This window comes from Neopsephotus bourkii, unplaced genomic scaffold, assembly GCF_033783945.1.
Source record: "Neopsephotus bourkii isolate Nb327-2 ecotype Australia unplaced genomic scaffold, CSIRO-AGI_Nbou_v1 NB_1663, whole genome shotgun sequence".
Classification (NCBI taxonomy): Eukaryota; Metazoa; Chordata; class Aves; order Psittaciformes; family Psittacidae; genus Neopsephotus; species Neopsephotus bourkii.
In genome coordinates this window covers 8,532,507-8,555,771 of record NW_026902137.1, presented here as the reverse complement: position 1 = coordinate 8,555,771, position 23,265 = coordinate 8,532,507, and the positions used below count along the sequence as shown (strand labels likewise).

Here is a 23,265-nt window from a genome sequence, read left to right as displayed (position 1 = left end):
CAAAATGTATAGAAACACTAAAATATGGAAATCCCGATCCTTCTTCCTTTTAGTGGAAGAGATACAGTCCCCAAACCACAAAGTCATCTGCTAGCACATTTCTCACAAGGTCATTTGAAATTTTTCAGCATATTCTGCTAAATGAGGTGTTTCCTGGTTGCAGTTACAGGATCACAAATCCACATTAATAATCCAGACACACACAAACCAAAACCTTTCCTGCAAGGGTACACAGGCTTCGGGTCTCTCCAATCAGGCAACTGTTCATTAGAAAGACAAAGCACTTCCTCCACAAAGCTATACATTATTTAAACACATTAATGCAACTTTACTAGACAGCAGTTTAAGTTGATGCATGGCACCAGTTGCCTTTTCACACTGATTTATTATGGAGCAGGTAATTATTCAACATTTCCCTTCCTCACAGTCCAGGGAATTGAACAGTCAAAAATGTAGAACAGAAAACATTAATTCAAGTACTGAACACATACACTAAGCAGCTATAGTGGGAAAAAATGGCTGCCAGGTCTTCCACAGTACCCAGTGCTAGATCTAATAGACCTTGCTCATGGCTTAAACCAACTATTAGATGTCAGAAATTGTCCTAGGGCTGCAACCTTCCATGGATGCCCTTTGAACCTTTTCCAACACCCTCCTAAAGTGCTGGGTGCTGCCTACAGGCAGAAAAAAATTGCCAGAGTTGGCAGACCAGATCTGCAGTGATGGTCTTTCCCTATTAACGTACTGGAACATGATTTAGCATCCCAGGGCATCCTTCATCAATAATGACACACAAAGTCTTTCTGCTAACTGTAACCAACTACCTGCCAAGGGACGCAATGGTTTTGACAATTCCTGGGACTATGTTTGTCAGGACAGATGGCAGACAGTATGGAAGATGCTTAGAGTACAGCTAAGTCTGGAGTGGGCAAAAGCCTACAGATATATATCAATATGAACACATTGAGATGTGGGTTACCTGCACAGTGGGTGATGCAGAACAAAGTACTGCATCTTAAGGAGATGATGTACTCCTTCCAGCTGCTTAAGGAGACTGATGACAAGTTAAACAGAACGGGGATAATGGGAGAAGGAAGTGAGGAGAGTCGGTGCAATGAAAAATCTAAGAGCACAGAAAAACATCGTGCAATGATGTGTGCTTATGAGGTTGAATTAATTACAGAGTTTTCATCGGGAATAATGTCAGTGTGGCCGTCAATGCCATGCTACTCCTGAGAGAGGAAGAAAAGCCAAAGGGCAACACTAGTAAAGGTCTAGAACGTGACTGCTCACCAGAGATGAGCTGATGAGAGACTGACAAGCGTCCAATGACTAATGAGAGCCAGAGCCCACACAGCCGCAGAGGATGCTCAGCCCTCTGCTCTCCCTGTGCAACAACACGAGCCCTGGGACCTGGCTGGGCTGGTGCTCCGCTTGTCCTTCCACCCGCACACGCATCTTTAAAAGCACAAAAAAAAAAGAGAACTGCTTATACCTGATGGCCTATGCTTCACTTCACTGCCTGACATTTCACTGTAAACCCATGCCACACACAGACTCACTCCCAGAAATGAAGTTTTTAAACTCCAGCATATCTCTCTCCGCAGTAGCAGACTCCTGGGATACTGACACTATTCTCTTAGAGAAATGCCAGAAGCAAAATAAGAAGGACAAGGACAGAGCATCTCCTGACAGACAGTTACTCAGGGCAAAGTCTCAGTGCTGAACAGCTGCAATTAGAGCTGGTTTTAGCCACAGGCTCAGTCCTATTCCTCTGCTCACTTCTCCTCAGCGGCTCTTCTCTGTAAAAAGTCTAAATGTCTTTGTAAAAGCTATCTGTTTTCATCCACAGTGATCAAATAGCTAGGACAAACTTTTAAAGGAAGGAATCTCATTTCAAATGTAAAGACTGATATCAAATACTTGTTCTAAGGTTGATCAAACACGTTATCAACAGGGAGAGGAGGCAGAGATGTGAAACTGTTCACTCAATGTCATATGGGCAGAAAGCTGGTTTTTAACCATTTCATGAATAGCATATTTTTCCTCAAGGTTTTGAGAACAGTCCTAACTCAGTAAAAATGCCCAACTGAAGACAAACACCAGAGGGGCAGTGTTCACCTGAAAACCTCACTACCATGAGCTATTCGCTGCTCGTCAGGCTGCAAACACCACTGACAGCAACATCATGTCTTAATATGCTGATAATTTCTACTATGTCATTCAGATGGACGTATATAATTACATCTATCAGAAAGACATAACCCACAGCCTTTCCATGCATATGCAGTAATGATGGGCAAATCAGGAACAGATCACTTGATCTACAATTCCTTCCTAAAGGAGTGATCTGTAAGCTATTCATGACATCCCTTTGCTAGCATTTCAGACTTGCAGATAACGACTCCACCGAACAACGTTCACCTCAGCAACTTCTGAGTTGCCATCGTTTCAAATCAGTGTTTTAAAAATAGGGAGAAAGCATTTGTTACAGTCAGGTAAAATGTCACTGCAACATGATATTCGACTGAATGCAAAAATCGAAGCAGCAAAAGGAGAATAAATAAAGGCTCTCTGCAGACATGTTAGAGAGAGCCACAGATTCGATACTCAAGGGCACCATGGTCTGAAATTTATACCTATGCACTTCTGTCCTGAGCAAGAGGCAGTCTAAAAACCTGCCACAGTGTTATTAAACAGACCATGCCAGATTTATGTTTCACACAGGATCTACTGCAAAATACAAAGCCTGAAGAATGAGCTCAGCCCTTCCCTGTCCCCAGGAAAAGCAAACAAAAAATAAGTGAAAAATTTTAGTTCTCTTGTACCCATAGCCCATACACTGAAGAGCACCCATGCCTGCTTTTCCTGCGATAGGGTCTATAGGTTGACCAGTTTGGAACCTACCATACTCCTCCAGTCCCTCAATGGCCCTTCAGCAGTACAAGGTCACCACTGCCCCAGACCAATCTGAACTACTAACATGAATACAATGTCCAGTAATCCCCAAGTCACTTCAGCTATCATTCTTATTTGCTTCTCTACCAAAAAACACTGCCAGCAAAATCCTCTTGCTGCATGAATTATGAGCATCAAATAGAAACGGAGCTGTTTCCCAGCAGCTTTCACACATTTCTCGCCCAACAAAGAGTTTCGGCAGAGCACTAACTTACCAGCTGCACAGGAATCAAAAATATTATCTTGGGGCAAGCAAAAAACATGTTCCTCCTGCAACTTTCCTCTTACTGGCTGACACTGAATCTGATCCTTAGATTTAGCACAAAGCCTTTTTTCTTTGCACCTTTGCAACGTTTCATGCTACCTGGCCTTTGATTTTAAATACTATCTTGAAGTCCCGAAGCTTGTGGCAAACGTGAACCCTCTGTTTCCAGGGAGGGGATGCAGTTGCTCTACAGTCATCTTTCAAATGTGCAGATGGATCCTGGCTTCTGGAACAAAACTGGAATATATATGACATGGGTGAGATGAGGTTATTTTCCTCACAGTGGAAGGATTTGAACAGTTTTGCAGGAGGAGGATATTTTCAAGTCTTGATGTACTGCAGATCCTGCAAATAAAATTAGGAAGTTCTTCTCTCCTTCCTCAGCCCTCCAGTCATACCCCTTTACCGTAATATCTGAGTTCAAACACTTGTCTTCCACATACTCACACAGTGTTCTCTGAATATCCTCCCACCTTTACCACCAGTAGCCTGTGGCTTTTTAGAAGGGGAACACCCAGCTGAAGCAGCCTGTCTGCCTTTCACTCAAATATTCCAGGTGGCACTTACTGCTTAACATAACTTGATGTCAAACTTTCAGGTTTTAAATAGCCTTTGGAAAAACTGGCTTCAACAATTATCACTTCATAAGGGGCAGTGGGAGTTTGAAGACTAAAATACAGAAGTAATAAAATTGCAGCTTCCCACGCTACACTGGGAAATAAATTTTTAGTAGAAAAGACATGAGTTAGATGGGAACTAAAGCCAAAACAAATTCATTGTCTATTCAGCATAGCTTTTGTTGTTTTATCTTCCTTTTCTGCCCAGTTTTATGCTGCAATCTGTCAGTTCTTGACTGCATGCCCAGTGATCAAAGCCCCCCAAAGAAACTGAAGGCATCTTGAGTCATATTAGTAGGGAGCACAACATTTCATCTAGTTGTGTGCATTTAGACAAGCAAAATCTAAACATGACTTGAGAAGGGTTTTTATCCAAACCAAGTTACCTAAGCTATGCTAAACACGAAATGCCAAATAGGAATTTGCTCCTAGAGAGAATGAAAAATATTACCCCTGTAATAAAGTAGCAAGAATCAACTTTGGAAAAACAAAACCAAATCAAACCAACCAAACTGGGACTGCAACCGTATGGAAGCACATCTGAGCCACTCACAGAAGGCAACTGATCACGTTTAACAGCAGAAGTGGCTACGTACCAGAGATAAGTACAGCAGAATTCCTACAAGTAGTCTATTAAGTGTTCAGATGTCCTTTGGGATGCAAGGCTCTTGACAGAAGAGACTAATTAAAATCTCGCTTCACTTGACCTTGGCTATCAGCAATGCTATCAAGATGCTTCCTTTCTGATAAAACCAAGGGCACACTTGTAGTTCCTCGCCACGATCCTGCAGATCAGCTTGATGCGCATCCACCTCAACTTCTGAACTTTTCTTCTATCACCTCCTCAAGCAGAGCTTTATTTTTGGGAGGCAGTCACCCATTGGATGCCACTTGCTGCAACTATTTGTAGCAACCACCTCGGAGCATAATTCAGCCTGCAGCATGCGGGAGTGCATGGGTGCTACAGAAGACCATAAGCTAAGGAGAGGTGTCAAATCTCAAGGATTCATGAATGTGAGCTCTGACAAGTGTAAGAACTGAGATTATTCTGGAATTAGCCTTCTATAACTTGAAAGACTGGTTAAACACAGTAACAATTAAATGCTTGTATCAAATATACTCTGAGGGAACAGATTACTGAATAGTACTATGCACTTTTTTTAAACCAGCAAAAAAAGCATTCAATTTCTCTGGCCAAAATTAAATGTAGAGGGTGATTTCTCATGGTAAGTAGTGCACCAGACTTTAGGTCTTGAAAACGCTGATATAAATTGATGTTGGAATAACAAGCCATTTTTTTCCTTAGCATTTAGCATTTTCTTGGCATTTCCTTAGCATTAGCAGCCTTCCAATATCTGAAGGAGGCCTACAAGGATGTTGGAGAAGGGACTCTTCGTCAGGAGCTGTAGTGGTAGGACAAGAGGTGATAGGTTCAAACTTAAAACAGGGGAAGTTCAAGTTAGATACAAAAGGTAGAAGAAGTTCTTCACTGTGAGGGTGGTGAGGCCCTGGAACAAATTGCCCAAAGAAGTGGTAAATGCCCCATGCCTGGCAGTGTTCAAGGCCAGGCTGGACAGAACCTTGGGCAACATGGTCTAGGGTGAGGCGTGCCTGCCCACAGCAGAGGGGTTGGAACTGGATAACCTTAAGGTCCTTTCCAACCCAAGCCATTTTATGATTCTGGGATTCTATTTTTTCCTGAAATGCTGGCTCAATACCATTTGGCAGACTTTCAATCACTGATCTAAAAATTAAGTGCCTTGTTCTCTTTAATGTTTCTAGCATAAGGAGGCCTTGATGTAATGCATGAGCAGGCATTAACTATTTATTCACTATAAGATGTGAAATGCAAGGGATGTCAGAATCTCAGAACGTAGAGGCACTTACCACCCACTTTTTCATCATGACTGTCAGGTCCCTGCAACTCTACCAATCCGTTATGCAGCCATGCTACAGAGGGGCCACAGTAAATCAGAACGAACCCCATTGCCGACACAAACTCTAATTCCCCTTTTAGCATTTCAGCATGTCTGAAGTTCCTCACTGTTATGAAAGCAGTGGATGAAATGTGCTCACTGTGGGATTTCATGCAAGATTAAATATACAGATATTAATCTTTCAAAGGACTTGAAAATAAGTCTCAGCAGCACAAGCTTCTGCTTTTAATGCATCTTAATTATTTAGGCAATGTGCTAGCAAAACACATCACAGGCTGCAACACCCAGCACCAGTCAAAACAGCAATGTGGCCAGAACTTCCCAGAGAAAGCCAACAGGGGCTGTGGTCAGTGTACATCTGGAGACAGTTGTTTCAGGCCACCTCATCTTGACAGCAGGTGACTTCCCACAAAGGAAGAACACTCAACTTTCAACTACATCATCACATGCTCTAGAGCTGACTCTTAAATCAGCTTAAGTCAGTGCAAGTCAAGCAGCTGAAATACATAAAGGACTACAAGCACAAAATAACTTTTTGTGGAGGACAGGACATACACATTCAGTGTCTGATCTCTAGCTGAATTGGAAATAAGTATCTTAAGAGAGAGTTATAGCAGAGAAAACCCAGGCCTTCTCAGATGATGTTTTTGGGTTAGCTTTGCCTTAGTTTCAGAAATGCAGAGGTTTATGGCTATGGAAACATCTTACTGCTACAATACTAGTGAAGATCCTAGATATTTTCTATCTAGCTCTGCTTATTTGATTAAAATAAAGCTGTATGATACCAGCCCACTGTATCTGTACTATTCCTGCAGAATTACTGGAAGGCAATGTGTGCCATTTTTTCATGGCAGACACACCATGGAGATCACATCTGTACTGGAAACTTCCCTCTGTCCTGCCTCTGCAGGAAGATCTACTGCCAAGACCTCTCTTTCCAGCTTAGCATCTTGCTAGCTTGGGAAGGCTTCTCTCAACCTGCCACACAGTCACAGCCTGACAGGGCTGCATGGGAAGCTGCCCCTGCATTTGAGACACTGCTGCTCACAGCACCAGTACCACTGATGGAGGCTCACTCACCAGTGGCTGTTGAGGTCACTGCTCTTTAGCCAGACAGGCCATAGTTTTATTACTCAACTATCTCTTGTTTCAGGCTATGTTTGCACCCATCGTGTTTGATCCTGCTGGTTCAGCAAGAACGCAAGTGTACTTTCAGTACCTAATTCCTATGACCACACAACTTCTCCTTCACCAGCTAAGAGGTATTGCTGCTTTGCTTTCTCACCCTCCCCAAGGTCTGGAGGCTTCCCCCCATTTCTTGAGAGCAGGTCAAGGGGAAAGCTTTGCTGCTGGCAAGATAACAGAAAAGTCCCCAATACCATAACCAGTTTCAGAGGATTGTAGCAAACGTCCAGATCTGCCTGGCTACTCTGGCTACCCAGACGTAACTATGCACTGATTATGCAGAGTGGTTACCCACAGAGCAGAAGAGGCTGCACAACTGCAGGAAGACCATAGCCTCCATCAGTAACGCTGGCATCCCTGAACTGCTCTTAGCCAAGAACTGCACTTTAGTAATCCTTACTGTAATCCTTGACAGGCTCAAGAAAGTTTTGGTGTTATGGCCAGCACAACCATATCACCTCTGCATACTGTTATTGCTCTCAGCATTGTACAGAGGTTATATTAAGGAAGAAAAGCCATCCAAAGCTCTACTCATTGATGTAAGTGGTCATTTAAAAAAAGCAGTAATTGAAAGAGCAATGCATTTTAATCTTCCAAGCTCCAAGATTAGATTTCCTTTTTTAGGCTTATGAGTATGAATAACATTATTCACTCACAGAATCATCCCAAGTACTGTACACACTTCACCTAAACAAAGGAAATGACAAGTTATGTCAGTTTTATTCTGCAGCACTGAACTTCAAGGAGCCCAAATCTTAAAAATCCTTTGGGGATTTAGAAAGTGGCTGACTAATCCTGGAACCACAACCACAACTTATCTCACTGGGGCTTTTTTCAGCAACTGAATTAGAAACCAAACTAAAAGGTCAGCCTGTCTGGACAAGAGAAGTAAAAAAAAAGCAAAAAAGGAGCATCACTTGCTTATAAAAAACACTTGCTTGCCAGAGATTCGATTAAGGAAAAACACAGGAAAGGTTTTTTGCCCTTCTTTAAGTGATTATGCATTTAATTTTCTTAAGTAAGAGTACCAAAATACCTCTGGACATGCTAAAATAAATCATGGCATTGGGCTTTGAAGATCTGGCAGCTGCACAATTCAACTGTAAAGTACACAGGTGACCAGTGGGGGGTTTTAATCTTCCTTTAAGAAAAGCAATCTGTCAGAAGATGCTGATTCCTTTAAATCAAATAAAATCCTCTATAAATCTGAGACGTTTAGCTGAGTTCTGCTAGGAGGGGTACATGGGTCTGTAACAGAGCTTCCTTCCAATCCGGTATACCCCATCCTCCTCTCTCCCTTGCTCCTAAGGGCTTTACTCACTTAAGGATTAACAAATTTGTTTATTCAGGATTACTTATCCTGAATAAAACACTGCTTTTTCTACTGAAAAAGTAGCACTTTGATCCTCTACAGTACTTTATTTCAAGCACTTGTCCAGATGAGACCCTGCCCATTCCACAGTATTCACAGAGGCTTCATGGAGACTTTATCCCCAGGCTTTTTCCCTTATGGTCTAAAGACTCCATCCTCCAAGAGGCAATCCAGAGCAGCCCCATCAGGCTCCTGATGCAAAGGGTCCCTGAAAGCAGCACTTTTTGCTACAGATGAGAAAAACCTGGACGAGACTGTCATTTTAAGCTACATTACCCTTTACAAACATTTGTGCTGACAGATGAGTTGCAAGAAGATTTTAGAAGCATTTCAAACAGATCTTATCTGAGCAGCAGTGTTCTTTCTTTAAGGAAGATGTTGTGCCAAGAACACACCCAGCCTTGAAAACAGATCTCAAGGCATAACAAGGCTCAAACAGGGTTTCCGAAGAATTCAGTAAGCTCAGAGATTTTTCCAATGTATCACCTTCAATTATTAATTCCTCTTCCCTTTCTTCCAAAGCAGAAACGCACGTTGCAGCCTGACCTTAAACATGCAGTGGTGGTGGAACAAATCCCATGATCAAAGACCCTGGGTGAAGTTCTCTTAGTTAGTTATCCACAAAACTTTCAGTCAATGTCTCAGCTGATTAAATGCAACAGTAGGAAAGGGGCCTCAAAGATAATCTGGGATGTGGAATTTACAAGTCCGAGCACTCTCATGATGAAGCTGATTTCAGTCTTCATTAAGGGTTATGATCTAAGCAATTCAACACAACAGCAACTCATTTTACTTCCCACTCACTGGAAGTTTCCTTTAAAAGCCTTATGTCACAGAAGGCCTGCTATATACAAAAATACAGCAAAAAATGAAAATCTGACAGCAGGTTGTGGCAGTAAGTGCTTTGCAATCAATGTCAGTATGTGCCAAAGTGAAAGCAGGTGGTGAGCAATGACCCTGTTACCAAACCGAAGAGAGCAGAAATCTATTCTTTTCCACAGCAGATACAAGAGTGAAGCCACTGAACTCCCTTTTTGAATTCCAACTATTGCTACCGATTTTAAAACCCAAATGTGATATCTTCAAGGGGGGGTTTATTGTTGTTATAAAGGCGATTTAGAAATATTTGTAAAACCTACATACATGGGGCTTGCTGCAAATCACATCAGTGGTTTGAAGCAGCTATGAATTTGATGAGGCTTGCAGTAACGTTCCGAGTGTCTTCATCATGCAAGCGTTACAAAAGATTCAAGGCCACTTAACAAACAATAAGATAAGCAAGCTGTTCCTGGGCTTGTTTTTAAAATGACTGCATGTTTGATTACAAAGTGACAAAATGAGCCATTTTCTTTCATAAAGATGTCACAAATTAAACATATTTGCTGGAAGAACATACTAAATATGCTGAAAGGGTAATGCTTAGAAGAAACACAAACAATTAGCAGGGCTTTAAAAACTCTTGGCAGATGGCTGAAGGAAAAAAATAGGAAATCCATTTAAGGGACATGAATGTTATGAATCAAGGCAGGTGACATTTAAAACCAATGTATAAAACATCATAAAACTTGTCTCTCTTTATAAATCATACTTCACAGTGCAAATTATGTCTAGGTACTACACAGTACTTCAAGATCTTCCTCAATTAGCAGGAGATACTGTGGGGGTACGGTTTCAGGTTTGAAAGGGGTCTATTCTGGACTGCCTTCTGTTGTCAGAAAGAGTCTTTTTATTTGAATATGGTTTTGACATTCCCTCCCCTCCACGGCCTTAATGCTCTCCCATTGAAAGCAAGCTTTATTTTAGATTCAGCGCAGCACAAAGAAGTATCTCCTCACATTTACTTGCTTCCCAACTAAGAATTTGCCCTAGTTGCATAGGACCCAGACAGGGCCATCTATCAGCCATCCCAGATCTGGCTTTATCTCTCAAACTGATGAATGCCCTGGCAAATAAGCCCTCTTTATGATCAAAGTAAAACTACTGGAAGAAATCGGTGCCTGACAAGTAATTTTTAGTCCATCCACTGCTGGGAAAAAAGGAGAGCTCACGACAGATGAAGGGAAGAAACTTTTGGCCAGAGAAATCCCTGAAGATTCACTCAAAGTGTTTGGCTTAGTCTCATAAAAAACATTATTGAGAAAAGCTCTACTTTCACCAAACATTTTTTTTTTCTTCTATGCAAAACTATGCACATTGAAATGAAGTTTTGGAACAATCATCCTTCTTTCATCACACAAGGGTCAGAGCGAATTGCTCTCTTAGAACATAAAGAATGTATTCCCAGTTTCATAAACTCAACAGAAGTCTCAAGAATATTTGATCTTCAAATAATCCCATTTAAATGGCTGGCAAATGTGCACACTTTAATAAAGCTTTTTTTGCTCCTGTCCAGGCAGAGAGACTTTCTGGAGTCTTAAGTAACCAGCTCAGATTATTCATTTCTGTAATGTGGATGGGAGAAAGGAGGAACAGAGAGCTTAGTGTTGAGGCCTGCATCTGACACCTTTACCAAGCTGCTTAAAAGACAGAAGTAAAAAGAAGATAAAGCTCTGAAGATCACAGTAGAATCGGGAAACACTATAAAATGATGAACTATAAAAAGTCACACAACAGCAGCTTACTCATGTAATGCAAGTACTTTTCCTCTAGCATCTGCCTTATCCATGTATCCTCAGCATGCCTTCCTCCTACTGCTAAAAAAGACCCAAAGACCAGTTCCAGCAGAATGAGAGCCAATTATTTAGTCTGCCATCATTTCCAAAGACTGCAACTATACAGAAAATATTCCCAAGTTTCTAATCGATTGGACTTTTACAAGGACAAAAGCTAGTAAAGCTATAAAGCATCAATATTAGATTGCTAATAAATGCTATCCAAATGAATGTTCAGAGAAACCAAAGGCATTGAATGTTCCAGGTACTGGAGACAAGAAGCTGTTCACAAGACAAATGACACCTTCACAGACAGAATACAGTAAATTAGACACCCTGGTCATTGTAAAGCAGAATGTGTTTACTGTTATTGATTAGCAATAAATCACCTGCCCTCTAACAGTTCATCCCCATAAATCATTTCCAATGAAGGAAACGGATGGTTCCAGTACACAGCCATTCTTCACCACAGTCTTGAGCTGAGAGAAGAAATACGCTGTGACACCTGTATTGAACTGTAGTTGTTCTATAGAGGCGTAGGGGAAGCAGCAGTGTGATGGAAGAGACTTAACATTGTGCACCATGATACCAGCCACAGCTTCTGCAGACTCATGGCAGGGCTGAGCAGTGTATGGAGCATCAATCACTGCATCGAGTTCCTGCGTTGTGCTGGCTGGGACTCCAGCCTGCAGGGATCTGTTGGGGCTGGCATTCTTACTGCCTGGACCACACCTGACCTGCAGAAGCAGACTCTGATCTGCAGGCACTGTCAGGCTGGTGTCTACCACCAGACTCACAAATACAATATGATCCTAATGCGATTTGACTTGCTTTGAAAGAATTAAGCTTTCTATAATCTCTTCAGTAAGAACTTCAGTCTCCTGCTATCACACCAATACCCAATTTGATTAACTATAAGAAGAAGGATTCACATTCAGGATTTCACTGCAAACCAGCAGCCATTTGCTCAACCGAACGTTCCGAAGACACCATTAGGCTAACACACTTTCCTTCTCTGGAGGATGGCAATGATACCAGAAGTGTTTTTTACTTATTTACCTATTTAAAAATCTTTGCTTCCAATGTAATATTTCAAACTACTAAGTAAAAGCATAGAAGTAATGTTAATAAAAACCAGTATATCCCGGATGAGAGCAGGATAACAAAACATTGACTCAGTAAACAGAAACTTCTATTTCCCTTTACTACTTCAAAGAACTATACCTCCGCTCAGGTTAGAGGAAAGCTTGCTTTCATTTCCATTATACTTGTGAAAAAAAGGTAGCTGTTAAAAGCTCTGCCTACAAGATGCTTACAGACACACAAAAAAGATCACGTTTTCCTATCAAGTAAGTATAAATGGACATAGAGCTATTCAAAGTTACTTAAAAGAGGCTGCAGTTGCAATACCAGCTCTTGCAGTATGTACAATTCAGTAAATCTAACAGATGTGAATATGCTTCAGGAAGCTGAACTTTATTAAAATTTACGTGTTTTCAACAGTTTGTCAGACATTGCTTTTGTCTCTTATTTGAACTAACTGCAATTGTGAAATATGCTTCTATCGCTCCCCCGTCCCCCTGGCTGGTGAACCATCCAATTCCTACAGCATGCTGTTCCAAAGAGCCCCTGGCAGGGCTCTGTGTAAAGAAGAACTCTGTCTGGAACAAGAGCTCCTGAACAAACCCAAAGACCACAATAAGCAGTCTACAGACACTTTGGAAACAAAAATGCCTCATTTCAAACGCAGTCAATTTTAAGGAGTACAATCCGCAGGGAGGTCAGCAAGCTGGGGCCCACACACTTTGGAAGCAAGAGGCTAGAAAACTGGTTATTGGAAAGAGATCTGTAGCTGTGGGATCAAACCCAGCCCTCCCTCCTGCTCCTGGAACTCAGCAAAGTCCCTCCTCTGCCCATCTCTAGCAGATGGTGAGGTGGAGACAAAAACTGTTGCTTGTACAAGAGGGCTCTAACTGTGCAGCCCTGGCGAGAGTGGCAGCAGATCAGCACCTTCATTCTTCCCCTCAATTAGAGACAATTAACACCTCCTGCCCATCTTCCTTCTTTTGCTCTGTAAAAATCTGAGAGGCAACAGTTCTACTGCCTGCAGGATGCTCTTCCCCAGCAGTAGAGAAACAGATGACACTGTGCACCGAAAAGTGTTAAAGTCTGTTTTGGAACTGGGGGAAATCACACCAATCTTTCCTGTCCAAAGAAATTCCCATCAGCAGCCAACGAGACACTTCTCAAAGGGAGCTAAAAAGATGAGCTAGTGCAGAGAACAGTGCTTGGAGCATGGAAATACAAGAGCTGAAACAGGTTCCCTCGCAGCACACTGAACTGTGAACGAAGGCCATGACAACTGCCATCTCCCACAGTCCTTCCATAGAAAGCTGAGGAATTTGCCCTGTCTACCCCCTTCTGCAAACCTTGACACTCTCAAGAATATATGTTGGAAGGAAAAAAGTCCTGCTCCAAAGTTCTGTTCCACCTGTGAATGCAGACCCTTTTCACTGAGCCAAGCAGGGAGAGGGAAAGAACCAAACTGCTGACTGTCGATAACTGCAGGAAAAAGGAAAGGTCTCCTTTACCAAGGCTTAGCAGATGCAAGCAAATCAAGGTCTTTCCAAAGGAACCACGGTACTTCTCAGGAAAGAAACATGAACCTTGTTTCTGAATGTCAGGGTCCTCCCCACAGCTGCAGCAGGAGGATGGAGATTGCTAGGGCAGAAAACGACTGCTGATGGTTGCAGTTCTCTGCTGAGGTCCTGCAGGTGAGTGGCAATTCCTCCCTTCAAAAGCTCAGCTGTCACCTGGTGCTCTTCCAGTGAAGCACAGATAGCAAGAGCAGCTGAAGACAATGCAGAAGTGTCTGTACCAATTAAGCTCTTGATAGGCTGTGCTGCACGGGCCAGGAAGGGCTGGCACATACACAGGTACTGGAATGAAAAAAGCATTGGAGCTTCAACTCCTTGTGTAAAGCCTGCAGAAAGACTTGATGCCCTGCAGTACTCTTGTTCTAGTGTCTGTTACAAGATAGGACCTATTTGACTCCACATCCAAAATAAGCTCTTAGGATAGTTAATTTGCATAGATTCACTGATACATGAGAAATTATGAATTAAGAGTTACAGCAAAACCTAAGATCAACACTACAGGTATTAAAAACCCAGCAGCTGCATCGTGACAGCAAGATTTGAGCTTGACAGAGGTCCAGTGCCACTCACTTTTGCCACAGGCGATACCACATGCATGAAATAACACCAAAAAGGTTTCAGTATTGTCATAGCTACCATAAGCCATGAATGGCTGGAATCTGCTAATTTGCTAACAAAATAGTCTTTCAGTGAAATGATTAGTGATATAATACCCAACATTCTGGATGATCCACAAATATGTGCTACAATAGGCTTGGCAAGACTGAAGGCCTTTCAAGCACAGCCAGAAGAGAAGAAGTGATCCCGCTTTAGCCACAAGTGATATTAGAACCCACTCAAAGCATTTAAAAGGCTTTTAAAATAGGAATAAGCAAAGGGTTTGTTGTGTCTAAGGGCAGGAAACACTGCACAATTAATTTTGCTGTATATTACAGCACTACTGAAAGATTAAAGTGAAAAAATGCAGGACATTGTCTAAACAAATCTTCTGGCATTATTAATTTAAGTCTGCGCAGCAGTATGTGACTAACGCTCACTGGCAAAATGAAATTCAGCTACAAAAACCCTGAGATCTGATTATGGCAATTAGGAATTACACATACACTGCAGCCTGCCCATTAACAGTCTGCCCCTGCAGCATTTTCGTATTAGAGATTGTTACACTCTTCCTAAATGCAAGAATTTTTGACAATAATTAGTATTTCCCCCCATATTAAATAAATCATAATGTTCCTGAAAACATTTTTTGTAATCAAGCGGGGCTTGAGTCTTTAGCGATCCCTGTTCATACATGAGTGGGGATAAACATTAACACCATCAGGCATTGACTAATCAGTTAATAATCATTTCTACCTCAGAAATCCGAGGCTGGAAATACACTGGGTTTATGCCACCTCTGACCACAACCAGGACATAGCCAGAGCATCACGTCTGGAGTAACGGAGTTCATCACCTTTCAGAACAGGATCTTTGGGGTTTTCAGCTCTGCAGTGGATGGGGCTAACTCAGTCTAACCCCCATCTAACATGACATTGCCATTGTGATATAGAGTGTCTTATTTGCCTGCTTCAGAGAAACAGTTAAGAAAAGGTCAAATGGTTTTCCCACAGGGGAAGAGAGCAAAAATCTTTGGTAATTTAGTATTCCCCTTTTTTTTTTGGAAGACAGGAGACTCCAGGTGCAAGTCACATCAGAGGGAGTGGAATACAGAAGAGAATAAAGAATACAGAAGGCGTATTTATCCAGTCTGCAGTAGAACAAAGGAATAATATTTCAATCATTTCTTATGGCCCAGGAGGTACTTGAATTCACCCAGCATCTCACTGATCTCATCTCCACTTGAAACCCTGCAGATTCTACCAAGTCTGCTCAAACCTGCCCACTCTGACAATGCAGAAGTAAGTTATAGCTGCAGGCGTATCTAGGACAGATGGACTTGATGCACCTAATGAATGTTTTGTTTTTTTCCTCATTCCACAATGCTTATTTCATTGAGGCTTTCAATTAATACAGCATTAAAAAACATGACTTTTACCCAGAACTAGCCATCAAATTGATACATATTTAGCCAAAGGGGAAAAATACCCAGTTTTAATTCTGAATACACAACGTGAAGTTACTGCTAACCCTCAGATAAGAGCTAAACAAATACCCACGTGTATTTATAAAGGTTGCTTTCATACATTTTTCTTGTCCTACAGAAAAGAAAGTAGCTCTGTTACTAAATCTGCATGCAAGACAGGCAGGGATATTCATACACAGTTGAACTGGAGGAATAAACACAGCTGGGAAGTGAAACTTCTACAAATTGCTAAACGAAGGTGACCCAAAGCCTGAGTTATTGCTAGCTTTTATTGCTTCCAGTGCACTGGTAATCTATGCATAGGGCAATACCTCAGTACTAATGGGAATCAGAAAACAAGGCCACGTGCATGTTAAACAGTTGCTTCACACGTTCTAAAAATACATCTAAGTCCCATTTGCTAGAATGGCACCGACCTTTCCTGTGTCATCCCCACTGTTTGTGCTGCTCACTGGGTGCAGCCTGGACCTACAGCTCATGGTATGGAGGGTGGAACACATCGTACTCAGTGGAAATAAGGGTAATTGGTAAACTTGTTATCAACTAAATTAGAAAGTAAAATAATTACAGCAAATTTTCCCTTGGGTCGTCTTCCACAGACTACAAAGGACTTCTAAGATAGTCCAAACCCAGGACGTTTCCTGGGAAACATCACACATTGGAAAGATAATTGTTTATCAATAAATTAAGTTACAGCATGTAAGGTGAATGAGATAAATGAAGTATCTGACTTGACTGGAATCATGTTTGGCCCAGACCCTGTGATGCACAGGCAGCTTGCAGGTTACGTATGCAAAACATGTTTATGCAGGGACTTTAAGCCTTCAGGCTAAAGATACACGGAGCGAAGGGCTATGTCCTGGTTTCAGCTGGGACAGAGTTAATTTTCTTCCGAGTAGCTGATGCAGTGCTGTGTTTTGGATGAGTGTTAGAATAACGTTGGTAACACAATGTTTTAATTGTTGCTAAGTAGCACTTACTCTAAACCAAGGACTTTTCAGTTTCCCATGCTCTCCCAGTGAGGAGGGGCACAAGAAGCTTAGAGGGAGCACAGCCAGGACAGCTGACCCGAGCTAGCCAAAGGGATATTCCATACCAAGCATGTCATGGTTAGCATAGAAACTGGGAGGATGTTTGCAGGAGCCACTGATCGCTTCTCAGGGACATTGGTCAGCAGGTAGTCAACAACTGTGTTGTACATCACTTGTGTTTCCTGAATTCTATCCCTCCTTCTCTCTTTTTCCTATGATTCTTGTTGTTATTATTATTTCTATTATTATTTTACTTCATTTCCATTATTAAACTGTTCTTATCTCAACACTGGGGTTTTACCTTCTTCTAATTCTCCTCCCCATTCCACATGGGACAGGGAGGAAGGAGTGAGTGAGCGGCTGTGTAGTATTTAGTTGCTGGCTGGGGTTAAACCGTAACAGGCTACAGGAGAGAGAATACAGCAGGTACTTCAGCCACCCATCCTTTTCAGTCTAAATAAGAAAATCTGAGAGGCAGCAGCACAGACAACAAAACGTATGTAACAGCAGTAGTCTATACAACCTGCACAAAGAGAATGAAAGGCTCCAGCTATTATCCCAGCCTCAAAATAAAGCATCTCCTCGAGTCGTGACTAGCAGCAGGATTTTGCTTTCCACACTGCTTTGTAAAGGTAGAGTGAACCTCGCCAGCTACTGAATGCAGGGTGACAACCTGAACCACAGGCAATGCCAATAGACATCGTAAAGGTGCACAACACACTCAAAGTACAAAGTACTTGCAGTGAAGTGTTAATGAAAGAAAATACAGTGGAGGGAGCAGTGTTCAGCAGAGCATGAATCTTCTGGCATTCTGAACCCCAGAGGGAAATTTTCCATCCTTACCAAAAAGAATGTTATCAAATTTATGAAGAATAAATCTTTCTCTGGACTTCTGAAAAGTTCCTGAAAATTCTGACCACATGAATCTTAGTTAGAAAGACTGAAACTGAAGATCTGTAAGAATGACGACAAGTTTGGTGTTTATATAACAGGACAAAGCCCAGTGCCAAAGCTGGAGAAAAACAAGGAACTTCAATGGTTCTAACACTGTTCTTTGTCAAACACTACACATTCTGGGTTTGCATTTTCCAACTGCCATCTGGAATTCTATTTTTTTTGTTTTAAATGCATAACTGGGAAGTAAAGGAAGATGGCTTGTACCCTCAATTTTGTTCCTTTGTTTGCTTTTAAACAAGGCAAGTATACAGATAATGACTGGTTCCTATTAACAATACCTAAAGAAAATGAGTGTTTCAAAATGCCACATCCAAAAGCATTAGCAATTAGAATCTCTTCAAGTTTCCACTAGTCTGTCAAAACAAGAAATAATCTTATAGCAGCTCTAACTAAAACTCTTAAAGATTGTCACACTGATTGAATTTCAAAGTATAGACTTACAAATTCGTAGTCTCCATCCTGTGGTACTTTCCAATCAGATGAATTCTTTGTCTGGCCAGACACATTCTTCCCAAAGCTATTGATTTGATTCTCCTTCTCCTTCTGCTCAAAATATTCCAGGAATGAAGGTCTGGCTGGCTGCATCGTTTCATCTCTCCCTAGAAATAGTAAAAATACAATCAAACAAGTGTTTTGAAAAATATATTTTCAGTTATATATCATATCCAAAAAGGATTTTATTTTTTTTAGCACACACTAAATCACGTAGTACTGATAATGTACTGGCTAAAGTACTATTTTTTCAACCATAAAACTGGCTGTACACTATGAAAACTGGAAAAAGGAAGCTTAAAGCCCACCACACAAGCGATTACAATGCTGGAGGCCTTGGCCTCTACAATCCATCCATCAAATCATGCTACCAGGTGACCAAGCTTCATGCACTGAATACTAGAGTTAAAGTGCTACTAACAAGGGAGGCTGGGTTTTTTCATCCCAGCCAAGTTGCATACACAAAATATGCAAGGATCCAAAACTAACAAAGCTTTATTTTACAAGCAGAAACTCATCTTTATATTTATGAATAGAACAGTACACAAGCGAGGCTTTCAAAACCATGTCTACCATACAAATACCACATAACTCCCCTTGGGTAAAAGCAGTTCTGCATTTCTGGGTAGAAAGGCTTAATTAGTTTGCAAAGCTTCTTGTTCTCTTTTTATAAGCAGTCAGTCAGTACTCTGAACACGCTTTCTTAGAGGATTACTCCAATAAGCCAGATATATAGATTAACCATTCAATTCCAGACTGCATTTAAGAAACTTGTGGTAATAAGAAATGGGTAATGGTACAAAGCCAGACAGAGAAGTCAAAATAACTTTGGAGAGCAGCTTCCAGCGCCTAAAAGGGCTAACAAGAAATCTGGAGAGGGACTTTTAACAAGGGCCTATAGGGACAGAATGAGGGGGAATGGCTTTAACTTGCCAGAGGGGAGATTGGGATTAGGTATTTGGAAAACATTCTGCCCTGTGAGGGTGCTGAGGCGCTGGCACAGGGTGCCCAGAGAAGCTGTGGCTGCCCCATCCCTGGCAGTGCTCAAGGCCAGGTTGGATGGGGCTTGGAGCAAGCTGCTCCAGTGGAAGGTGTCCCTGCCCATGGCAGGGGGTGGAGCTGGGCGAGGTTAAGGTCCCTTCCAACCCAAACCTGTTTGTGCTCTCCAAATGTGATTTCTTTACTAGCACAACTGGTTTATCAGATGCTGCCCAGACTACTCACTTAAACCCGGCCTGGCTTGTGTGTTTGAGTGCAGCGAGTCTCAGTCTAAATGAAGAGGCAGTCTTGCACAGCAAACATGCTGCACAGCAAACAGGCTGCACCACAATACCATGACAGCTGCAAATGCTTAATGCCACTGTGCTGCTCGTTATGATAAAATGCTTCACAAAACCTGTGAGCACAGTAGAAGTAAGCACTGTGACAGTACCTAGTAAAATGTTGTTGTTCTGATAAAACACGCTTCTCTAGACACTGAAGGAGGTTACTTGTACTTGAAATGGATGTCCTAGGTGATACAGAATCCATCATTTTCAGAAAGCAGCAGAACATGAGTTAACAGAAAATAGCATCAGAACAGCCTAACTGTGGACTGTGGAAATCAGTTCACTGTGAATGCCACACATTTGAAATAAATACAGTCTATCAGGCAGGCAATCAACCAAAAGTTTAGAGCTTCAGATAAGCACGCAGGGGATGGAGCTGTCCTTTGATGGGCTTGTGGAGTCTGCATAATGCAGGCTCTCCTGCAAGAGTTTGTAGAGAAGGCAGGCTATCACAAGACTGCTCGCTGAGGACATTCAGCACTGCTTTCCTCTTGAAAAAATATTAGCTGCTCTGAAAATCCATTAAAATTTAATCACTGGGTATTACTCTTGCACATAAAATTGCCATCGAGTGATCCAGAGCTTCCCTGACAGACTCCGTCTGATCCTCAGACAAGTGTATGAATTCCTTGGTCAGCTACGAGACACTTTAGGAGGTTATTTGTCTATAGACACGTTACAGAACAAATTTCCATGAAGTATAAGAAACCTTGGCAGGGTATTGGGGTTGTGATACTGAGAGAAGCGTGGTTCTACACAGCACGAAATGTCATGATGCATTTTGAAACAGCACTGCATCGTGCTGCCTCTCCAGGGTCAGCTAAAAGCTCAAGCATGAGCTGAAGTGCTTACACTTCTGCACCATAACAACTGGAGCAAAGACAAATTATTCTACCCTTGACAGCAGCTCCCCTTCTTTTAAAAAACAAAACCAAAGCCCTCATCATCCAGAATTAGATCAAGAAAGACACCTTCAAAACAAGCTGCTGAAGGTCACTCCGGGAACACGTCTACAGAATAGAGAACAGTTTTGCTGTTGGGAGTAATTACTGAAACACAATAGCAATCCAACTAGTGCTAAGTGATAAAACATTTATTTAGAACAAAGTAAATGCACCCCTTGGATTCTGCTGCAGTCCAGCCTGCTGGAAGCAGGAGGCGAGTGGCTATGGCCAATCATGGCAATGTTTAACACCAACAAGTTTTGTAGCAAGAGAGGAACTCATAACTACTGCTGCTAACCTATACACAGCCAGCCTAGGTCCCAGTGACTGAGGCTTCCTAGGAAAAAAGACACAAAATCTCTATCAAGTTTGTACTCTATGTTTTGAAAACAAATGTTTGCAGCAAGGAGACTCTGAAAGCAAGCGTTTTGCTCCAGTTCTTTTTCTTAAAGACTGTTTGCTCATGCCAGAGCTTAATTCAGTGTCATTGAAACAACCATGCTCATTTGCTCCATCTTGTATGTTACCAACTGCAGGATTTGTGAACAACTGGTTGTATCTACTGAACAACAACCTATTGCAGCATCGGTGAATTATCCTAGAATCATGGAATGGTTTGGGTTGTACTCCTCCCAGGCTATCTGTCCTTGCTTCCACCCTCTGTAGCCTTCTTTTTTGTCCTTGAGTTTGTCCAGGAGCTCCTTATTCATGCAGGCATTTTTGCCTGACTTCCTCTCTGTTGGAATTCATCACTCCTCAGCTTGGAGGAGGTAATCCTTGAATATTAACCAGCTTTCTTGGGCCCCTCTTCCCTCCAGGGCTTTGTCCCATGGTACTCTACCGAAGAGGCCAAAGTCTGCTCTCCTGAAGTCCAGGGTTACTGAGCACTCTCCATGCTGCCCTAAGGATCTCAAACTCCAGTTGTTTATTCCCCACGCTATATGCATTTGCATATAGGTCTTTAAGTTGGATCCTGCATGAAGCTGACTTGCTGCTGGAGTGGCTGGAATTCCTCTGTGCTGCTCTTCAGCTGACCTGCAATCCCTTTCCATGCTCTGGGCAGCTCTTGCTGGCACTGGCATCAAACTGCTAACAGTGAGATGGACTGAGGTTCCTCTCCCCTGGCAACTTGAATTATTGAAAGGCATAGCCAAACCCAAGCTTTATTTAATGAAATGTCTGTTTTCATGCAGAAATGAAACAGATGAAGGAAGCACATGAAGCAGTGGTGGTGAGTTCATAATCCTGAAGAGTACAACTGGATTTTCACCCCTACCAGTGACCAAAAAGCTGGGGGGGGCTGCAGCAGAAGGCTGTCATGACACCAAAGGGGTCTCTGCCATGGTGAGAGGGTGGAAGGGAAGGGGGTTTGTTCAGCATATGGAGAGCAGGAGAGGCTCTACTGCATTATGCCACCCCAATGGGTCACCATTGCTCTCACCAAGCAAAGGATGAGAGGAAGGATTTGAACAGTAGCAAGGGCAACTCAGCTGAAGAAAGTTTTCACAACAGGAATGGTTGTGCAACACAGCAAGGATGAAATGACTACGCAAGGCTGTGAGCAACCACTGCACTTGGTCCCTGCCATGGCAATGGGAAGCAGACTGACGCCTTTCAGAGGTCCCTGCCAAGCTGTGATTAACATCCCTCACACCCCCTGTCAGACACCTCTAACTCTGCACTCGCGTCAGGCACTTGAAACCTTTAGTCATCAATTTCTGTACATTTAGTCACCAATTTTAGTACATTTCTACACATCAACTTGTAACACTGCACCTTTAGTGTTGGTCTGGTTTTTGTTTGAACTGATTAAAATAGAGATTGCCAACTGACAAAAAAATGAGGGGAAAAAAAAAGAGATAAAATTAAAAATAGTCAGAATACAGATTTAAGATGCCTGAAGCTGTAGCTGCTGCTATGATCTCCATAGGGGTGCATATGCAGCAAGACCAACAGAAACACTTCTGGAGACAGAAAGACGTTATAGCAAATCAATTATCAGCTCAGCACAACTTGATTTCTTTTCGTTAATGTTGGTGCTTAACATCAGTGTCATCTTTTGAAAGATGATCTGCTATTAATTCAACACAGGAATCACACTGCTATATCTTTAAGATTTGGATAACAGGCAGCCAAAGACAAAAATCGATCACTGCTATTTGCAGCAGCAGAAAGATGACAGAGCACTAAACGTGTCTGTGCCAAAAAGCATTTAACTTCCTGGTTTTATAGGGTTAGACTAAAATATGAAGGTTTGACAGAAAGTGAGATCACAGCTGTGGCAGAGAAGAGCCTTTTATGAGAAGGTCACCCTGCAGTCACAAGAAAGGCTTCATCATGCATTTATTTTGGAACTTAAAGAGTTGCTTATAAAGATGAGCCACGAGAAGTCCCTGGAGCCATTAACGGTCTACCATTTAGATATGTAGTCATCGTTTAGGAGCTGTATTAATTACACAAATGGAACACCACAGCTCTGCTGGAGCCGGTCCAGCTGACTGCAGAATTGCAGGTTTGGGCTGGCTGTAGGGAGGGAGCCACAGGCGCTGCTGGCAGGAGCCCTCCATGGAAAGCTCACAAGTGCTGCCTGGTAGAAAGTCGTGTTTAGAAAAGTCTAAGAACACCAGTATTGTGTGCGAGAACAGAAGAAGAGGTCAAATTGGTTGGTCCAAAGGTAGCAAATGCTGTAAATTGTGAATAAATACCCCCTTAGATTTTGACTTTTAAGGGAGCACCATGCTAAGCTCACCACTGATTTAAGTGTACCCTTTCAGCAGTGGAAAGCAAA

The 23,265-nt window shown here is 42.1% G+C and overlaps 2 protein-coding genes across 2 annotated transcripts in view; one reads left to right on the top strand and one right to left on the bottom strand.

The window, feature by feature from the left end:
• RIMS4 (regulating synaptic membrane exocytosis 4) overlaps nucleotides 1-23,265 on the top strand; it is a 216,183-nt gene that overhangs the window by 49,954 nt on the left and 142,964 nt on the right. The gene's annotated exons all lie outside the window — the stretch shown is intronic.
• The window catches only part of STK4 (serine/threonine kinase 4), a 48,122-nt gene that overhangs the window by 4,702 nt on the left and 20,155 nt on the right, over nucleotides 1-23,265 (bottom strand). The window contains exon 10 of the mRNA XM_061375430.1: nucleotides 18,155-18,312. Coding sequence (XP_061231414.1) covers nucleotides 18,155-18,312 — 158 coding nt within the window. The remainder of the gene's footprint in view (nucleotides 1-18,154; nucleotides 18,313-23,265) is intronic.